The sequence below is a fragment of the Calliphora vicina genome, chromosome 4 (genome assembly GCF_958450345.1).
Source record: "Calliphora vicina chromosome 4, idCalVici1.1, whole genome shotgun sequence".
Lineage (NCBI taxonomy): Eukaryota > Metazoa > Arthropoda > Insecta > Diptera > Calliphoridae > Calliphora > Calliphora vicina.
The window spans coordinates 72,077,236-72,085,439 of record NC_088783.1 but is presented as its reverse complement, the minus strand read 5'-3'; the positions used below and the strand labels follow the sequence as shown (position 1 = coordinate 72,085,439).

Here is an 8,204-nt window from a genome sequence, read left to right as displayed (position 1 = left end):
CTGATTCACCATGGCTTCTGTAGGAGTTGTCAAAAAAAGGAGGAGGAAAATACCATCATACACTTCTTCTGTAACTATCCGGCACTGGGTGATCTGCGTCCCAGGCTTTTAGAGGAAAGATCCTTTAGTAACCTCTTCGAATTATCTCTGAAGTAAAAGCAGATGGTTAATTAGACCGGCCATGCAAATGGCACCACTGTATCTGTCGCATGATGGTCTGCGCTCTGTGAAGTTCTTCTATACTTATCACTAAAATTTTGACCAATGAGTCTACCTGTGTTATAACTAGGTCTACTTGGCCCGTATATGATGCTAGCAGGACGAATCTACTTATGGAATTTCATCGTGAACAAATAAGGCTAATTGTCTCCTTCATTACGGGACACTGTATAATTGGGACACATGCTAGGAGATTGGGCCTACGGTATAATGACTACTGTAGCAGATGCCACAATGAAGAATAGGTGTCACACCTATTCTGCCAATGTCCGGCTCTGATAAACCTGAGGAAACGCATCCTTGGATTACCATACCATTCATGCTTAGATGAGCTATCAAGGATGAGTCTTAGACGAATCTACTCTTTCATCAGAGAATCTGGTTGGTTTAGCCTGGAAACAACGGACCTATAATTATTACCAAGATGTTTACGCCTTGGGTATCACAACGGGATCAGTTTTGAATGGACCCAAGTGAGCTGCTTGAAGAGTGGCTACCCATTGAACCTAACCTAACCTATCACTAGAATTACCGCCTTCCCTCTTGCACGTTATGACTAGTCTATCGGGGCTACCTGTGAAGCTAAACACCTATACCCACCAGCAAGTAAGTATGTGACAATAAAATGTTTTTCTGATATAGGGGTTATTTGGGAGGTAGAGTCAATTATGGACCGATCCTCACAAAAGTAGATCTTAGTGGATAGTGGATAATATAAAACTTGTGTATGTCCAATTTTATCACGATATTAATTTTGTGGACTAGGGGTAAATGTTGCCGGATATTCGCCATACTTCACAGCATAATTTCAGAGTACTATGAACTAATTCGTGCCAAATTTTATAAGCAGTTTTCCGGGAGACATATTTATGGGGACTAGATGAAATCAGGGATCAATATGTCCCATTTCCAATATCAACAGAGAGTATTTGTGGAAAATGCATCAAACGAAATCTTGTTCTCAACATACAGACAGACGGACGGACATGGCAAGATTGTTTTAGAATTTTATGAGGACCCAAGATATATATACTTTTTGGTTCTATGACCAATATTTTGATATGTTACAAACAGAATGGCAAAATCAATTTACCCCTCAATTTTTGGTGGGTATAAAAGTACTTGATTATATTTATATGTTTTGAGAACTGATAACGATTTATAGCTGAGGTATACAAAATACAAAACCTTTATTTTTCACATAAACAAACACTAATGTTGAATTGTATTCTTTCAAATAGTCTAGTGTATGTCTAGTCTATATGCTGTCTATTTAGAGAGTAATTTTTAATATTCTATGAATAAATTATTGTCTTTATTCTCAAATATATAATATCAATAGATTTCTAGTGTAATCATTGTCAACAAACAATTGTAATTAATACAAAGTATTATCAACCATATTCGAAATTTTAAACAAATAATCTTATAGGCGCTTATACATTCAATTTATCAACAATTGCCTTATCAGCAGATCAGCTGTTGTCGGTTTATTGTCCACTAGTGCGCTGATAGCCAAACGCTCGTATTTAATTAAGCACTTTAACAATTAAATTCAGTACAAAGAACTCGCGCGGTTGTTCATACATTTAGCAGCAAATTTCAATTATTCCCCAACAAAACAACAAATGTTGCGAGGCATATTAACAAACTGTACTAAAAGTACTTGTGTTGCAACTACATACAATATCCTCAAACGTTTGCTTAGCACACAGCTGATGAATGATGGTAAATTGATAATCGTGAAAGAGGGTGAGGGACAGTCTGCCAGTACCACAGACGATAGACGTGAAATGAAATTTCCCACAGTTTGGTTACGAGATAATTGCCAATGCAGTGAATGCTTTCACGACACGACCAAAAGTCGTAAAATCAATTGGGAACGTTGCAGCACTGAAACGGCCATACGTGCCACACAAGTAACTGTTGACTGCAACGAAAAGGCAATAAACGTAGATTGGCAAGATGCCCACAAATCAAAATACGATTTAAAATGGCTAAGGCAACGCGATTTTAGTGCGGAACAGCGCAAGAAATACATTGAAGAAGTTTATAAGCCAAAGGAAATAATGTGGGGCCAACAAGACTTCAATGACATTTTGAAAATTTATGATTTTCAAAAGATTATTGCAAATGACTTGGGTAAGTTCAAGGTGGTGTTAATGTGATTTGAAGTGATTTTTATAGAACTTGTAGTGGTTTTATGTAGGACAAAGATTGAGAAATATTTATTTTGTGGATTGTTTTTATGAATGAAAAAGGTTAGAAAGTGTTAAATAATATATTTATAATACATAATATGGCATTTATTTAAAATGAACTTATAAAGAATTAGATTAGAGTTAAGATTAATGATTTTGAAATTGTTTACATATGTTTGCAGATCTTTACAATTGGCTGAAATCTCTAGCTGTATATGGTGTTAGTATCATAAAAAATGCTCCTCATGATACGACTGTATGTAGGCAATTAGCCGATCGTATTGGATTTATTAAAAGGACTACTTATGGGTAAATATAATTAGATGTAGTTACATAGTGGGACGAAACAAAAAATTTTCAAAAAATTGTAATTCGGAATTCGGCAATATTTGGCATACATGTTTTTCATGGCCGTACAAGATTTGAAGTTCTCCAGAATTTCGAAATACGGTTTATTTCGTTCAAATTTCGTGAGATCAGATTTTATCATTTTGGATCTCATCATTGATAGAAAATCGTTTCTGTTCATATCAGGATATAGCATAGAAAATCGCCCTTGAACAAAAGATATCCCAAAATCTATACATTCGATTTTCTTTAAATATGAGCCATTGTACCATAATATATATAATGGTGGATTCTCGGGATTATTGAAACTTAGGAATGAAAACAATTATTGACATATTTGTATATATATTGTTACGAAATTGTACTTGAATGCAAATATAACGATTTTAACGGCTGATTTTAAGTTGCATAATGCTTTCAAATAGCAGTGCCCAAACCTTAACATATCTGTGGGCATTAACATTGAATAAAAGCGTTCAGTTGACCATTGATCGTAAGTTGGCAACGCTGTTTGCTGCGACCGTATATTCGAATTCGAATATTCTGTTAAAGAACATTGTAGAAAGTACACCACAGATGGCGTATGTATTAGAAAGCTCTAGACAGTTAAAGAGCAATCTAGAATGCAGATGGCAGTGTTATAAATAGTGGCAGAGGTTGCAGTCGTGAGTTAGTTTATCAGAAATAAACAAACGTTTTGAAAAGGTTAAAACTAATTGTCCAATCTTTATCAACTTAGTATTACATTAATCCTTGACAGTTTTTTATTCTAAAATATTATTCAAAAAATATTATTACGAGAAAGAGAATAATTAATATAATTAGGGTACTTTGAAGAAGTATATCTCGAAATATCCCTAGTTTTTGTAGTTTGATGTCGTAAAAATTATACTATTAGAAATAACACGCTAAACATTGGAAATTGGATTCTAAGTATGTTACAAAATAAAAGTTACTTTACATGGTCTCACTCTGAATTTCTTATGTTGTTAACCAACAATGGCTAATTGTGGCTAAATTAAAAAATGGAAGGTATCATTTGTTCAAGGACAATTTTTTGGTACAATATTCTGTGCTCAAAGAAAATTGTTTTTTTTGGTTTTCCTTGAGTAGGGCTCTAGAAAATAAATTCTTCACTTTTTTTTGTAAGTTGTCTAACAAAACTCAATTTAAATCCTCGTCAAATGAAATAGATTTTATCTCAGATGAGGAGCTCGAACAAATTATTTCGATTGCTAAAATGCTATAAGATAAGGTACTGTTTTTTACCAGTATGTACATTAGGCTAGGACGATTCGTATGCATGATCAAAAAGTAAAAAATCGTATAGCAGAAACGCAATCTACGGAAAATTCTATGAAAGTTTCCTCATGAAACCATAATTCTAAAATCAAATCCTATCTTGTGCATTTCGTCTTTTATCCAATAAAAAGCTACTAATAAAAAAATAAATATGTACTGAAATATCATTGGATAAAAGACGAAATGCGTAAAATAGGATTTGATTTTAGATCTATGGTTTCTTGGGGAAAATTTGTTAGAATCTTCCGTAGAATGCGTTTCTGCTATATGATTTTTCGTGAACAAAATGTACATACTTTATTGTTAGTTCTTCTTATACAAGGTGGCGCAAAAGTAAACTTTTATGCTTTTTAGTGTCTAATAAAAATTAATTGCTAAATTAAAAATTTTCTTTCAATTCTAAAGACATAATTATGTACGTTTCTTTCTTATAAATTTCGGGATTTTAGATTTTCCGAAAATCCCGAAACCCCGGGTCGGGATTCTTTACCAAATCCCGAACCCCGAGATTTTCAAAAATCAGTCCCGATTAGCATCTCTAAGTGCTATATATTAAAATTAAGTTGCATTGCTGTGAGGCAAATATTATAAAGATTGAATAAACGATTAAAAATATATATACAATTGATATTGGGCGATTTTACAACATTTTTTATGACCCTTAGCTGACCCTTAGAAAACATCTGTTTTATATTGCATTTAATATACAGTGTCATACAAAACTAAAGCTCGGACTCCGCCGACCTGACTTCGCACGCCAAACACTTATTATCTGTAGCCAGATGACGGCGGATTAGGTGGTCATATGACAAAGTTGTAGTAGACATCTATAAGTACAGTGCCATGATATGACCTTTAAAAAAGGCAAGACGAAACGGGAAATGTAGCCGCTTGAATTCAAATGGTAAGTCGTTGGAAATCATCGTTGGAAACAGTTAGTCTTCGCATTTGAATCTGCCACCGACGATTGTTGCCTCAATTAAATTTGTTGAACATTTTTTGATGGCCAATCTTGTTCCGTTGCGTAATCTTGTCGCGTTTAAGTTGTGGAGATGCATTATCGGTGATCCAACCTTCAATGTAAATACATATGGTGGCATTCAGATATTGACAGCTTGTTTTTCGTTCATTACTGTGTCAATCGATTTGTATTGCATTGTTTCGCCAGGCAGTTTCAATTGAATTTGCGCATTGTGCTTATTGGTATAGTTTGTTGGTGCCAACATTGCACGTTCCCACAATCAATTGGAATTTTTGTAGTTGGTTGTAAAACTTGGGAATACCTTGTCGACAATGGCTTAAATATTCATTTGCATTTAGAATTTTTTCATTTTCGATTTCCAACAATTGTTTTGAGAATGTTTCGTCAGAAGTGTCTTGCAGAAAACGCATGTTCGTCTATAGCGTTCGACTTCTGCAGCTTCATTTCCAGTGAAATAAATAACTTCGCATCATCATTGGGAAGCGGGACTAATGACACAATTCTCTGGTACATTTGGCCTTGAACTTTAAAAGTGGACATGAAGCCGACGTTGTTTATGATTTTTGTTGCCCCGAAGTACCGAAGGACGCCATTTGAAAGCATGAGTTGTAGTTTCGGATATTTTGAAGGAAGTGCTTGAAAATCGGATTGGTGCCGGATTAGAAGTGGCTTAATAATTGGTGGCAGAATAACTTTCCGGAGATTCCTTAGGGAACTTCAAAATGCTGCAATGTGAGTAAAGTTTGTTCATTGCGCCAACAAGAACGTCGTTATGATTCCTGTAGCCATCATTCTTATTGTAATGAAATGCAGCCAACTTTAAATCAATTTTTTCTCTTGATCGGGTGCGATTGGCTTCTAGCCTTTTAATATGAAGCTCTGAAGCTCTCGATGAAAATACACTGAGAAGCATTTGCTGAAGCCGTGATTCCCGTTCTCTTTCCGTTTATGCGGCTCTAGGCGTAGATGACCTTTCGCGATTTTCCTCCAGATGTGATACGCTTTCTCTTTCTGTTTCCTAGTCTCTTGACTGGATGCCCTTTCCCAATTTTGTTTTGTTTTTTTTTTGTTATCCCTTAGGCTATTCTGCAGATTTACTAAAAAGTTCATCAAAATCGGTCCAGTCGTTTTTGAGTTCATTCGGAACTTACATACATACAAACATCCATTTTTATATACAGTAGCCCAATAAAGTCTACATACAGGAAGAATAATTGTATATGTTAGGAAATACATAAGTAGATGTTAGGAAAAATTTTCATATAACTATAATAATTTAAAAAAATAACTAAAAATTTATTGCCGGTCTCACCTAATATTGGGTGGGCAAGGCTTTTAAGTTTCATAATATTTTGAATTTTAAAGCCCAACAAAACCCAAACAAAATTACAAATATATGTATTTCATTACTTTTAACTTACAAATACAGCTTTCAATGAAAGAAATTTAATTAGAATTCCTGTATGAAGAATTTATTTGGCTACTTTATATAGATTTAAATTTTAATTTCAATAAAAGACAAACCAAAGGAATTAAAATGTTTGAGCAACTTAAAATTCTCTTGGTGCCAATTTTTGCAGTTTGGTCGAAATTATGCTACTACATTTACTAATTTTATAATTTAAACTTACAGCGAAGAATTTGAAGTGAAATCCAAAGAAAATGCTCGCAACTATGCATATCTAATGACACCTTTACCCCTGCATATAGACCTGCCATATTACGAATATATTGCCGGTATCAATATTCTACATTGTTTGGTACAATCTAAATCCACGGGTGGAGCAAATCTTCTAACAGATGGTTTTTATGTGGCCGAAAAATTAAAACAAAATTATCCTCAGTACTATGAGGTATTGCTAAAGACTCCGGTGGACTGGTATGATATAGGAAAGGATAGCGGCATGGAATTTCATAATATATGGCGGGAGCCAGTAATAAAGTAAGTCATTGTAAAAAGCTATTATAATATTTTAAATAACTGAAAATTGTTTCTATTTAGTGTGGACTGTGATGGTCGCTATCATCGCATCAATCACAATACCACCAAACGCGATAGTCACTTTACGGTGCCTTTGGAAATTGTGGATCTTTGGTACGAAGCCTATGACAAATTTTTACAAATTGCTTACGAATCAACGGTTGAATTTAAAACAAATCCTGGTGAGTTATTTGTTTTCAACAACAGACGTATGCTGCATGGTCGTACGGCCTTTATAGATTCTTCGGAGAATAAGCGTCATTTGATTGGGGCCTATGTGGACTGGGATATTATTTATTCGAAGATGAGAATTTTGAAGGCGAAAATGGAAAATGTTTGATTTGATAGTGTACAAAATATGAAAATTAAAAAATGTATTTAAATATAAAATGTATCTTGTATTTGACATCTATTTATAAAGCGCAGTCATAATATTCTACAATTTTTATGTTGAAATGCATGATAAAAATTTAGTTTATCTTGAAATCGAAAATACTTATTGTAACAAATGTGTGTCAAATTTTAATAGTTCATGTTATCATCGTCACTATATTCCACTAAGGATTGCATAAATAACAACACTCGTATGTGTGATTATTTTGAGAATTTTTTTTTGCGTTTTTTTCATAGTTTTCGATCTATGTTTCTCTTTGCCTTGAATATGGAAGCGGAAACTAGAAAAAACTCAAAATAATCACACATACGAGTGTTGTTTTTGTTTTCACATAGTTTTTTCTACTAATACATCATCACCCCTTTGGTTTCTGATAACTGAGTTAGGTCTTTAACAGGAGAGTTTTCGCTCTATGTCTTTTCTCTATGCCTTGAATCTTTGCATAACAATTTTTGACAACTAACAACAATTCAAAAGCAAAACATTAAAAATCCCCTACAATAGCAAGCCTTGCTACATCGTGCATCTTATCCTACCCCGTTTTCTTCTCTACACTATCACTCAACATAATAAAATTACTGCAATTTATACCACGAAAAGTTGCCAATGCAAATAGGCTCTTGCTGTTCATATGAGGAATAAACTACCTACATTAACAATATTCAAAGCTTCGTCGAATGTTGTATAAAGATTTCCGAACTTTGACAGTTGATAGCGACCATATTGTTGAAGCAACGTCTGTAAAATTAGCTACCATTTATTTAGTTTATTTTGACA

At 33.9% G+C, this 8,204-nt stretch overlaps 1 protein-coding gene across 1 annotated transcript; it reads left to right on the top strand.

Annotated features, from left to right (window-relative positions):
- The first annotated feature begins 1,755 nt into the window (after nt 1-1,755).
- On the top strand, nt 1,756-7,526 carry LOC135956899 (gamma-butyrobetaine dioxygenase-like). The gene is made up of 4 exons (XM_065507502.1): nt 1,756-2,361; nt 2,603-2,729; nt 6,686-6,994; nt 7,055-7,526. Exons 1-4 carry the CDS (start codon nt 1,848-1,850, stop codon nt 7,371-7,373), a joined length of 1,269 nt encoding a protein of 422 aa, XP_065363574.1. The 5' UTR covers nt 1,756-1,847; the 3' UTR covers nt 7,374-7,526.
- Nucleotides 7,527-8,204: the final 678 nt, after the last annotated feature.

Excerpts from the sequence above, each read along its gene's own strand:
- LOC135956899 (XM_065507502.1), top strand. The coding sequence starts at position 1,848 with ATGTTGCGAGGCATATTAACAAACTGTACTAAAAGTACTTGTGTTGCA. Across the intron at positions 2,362-2,602 it reads GATTATTGCAAATGACTTGG|ATCTTTACAATTGGCTGAAA; the intron begins GTAAGTTCAAGG and ends ATATGTTTGCAG. Across the intron at positions 2,730-6,685 it reads ATTAAAAGGACTACTTATGG|CGAAGAATTTGAAGTGAAAT; the intron begins GTAAATATAATT and ends TTAAACTTACAG.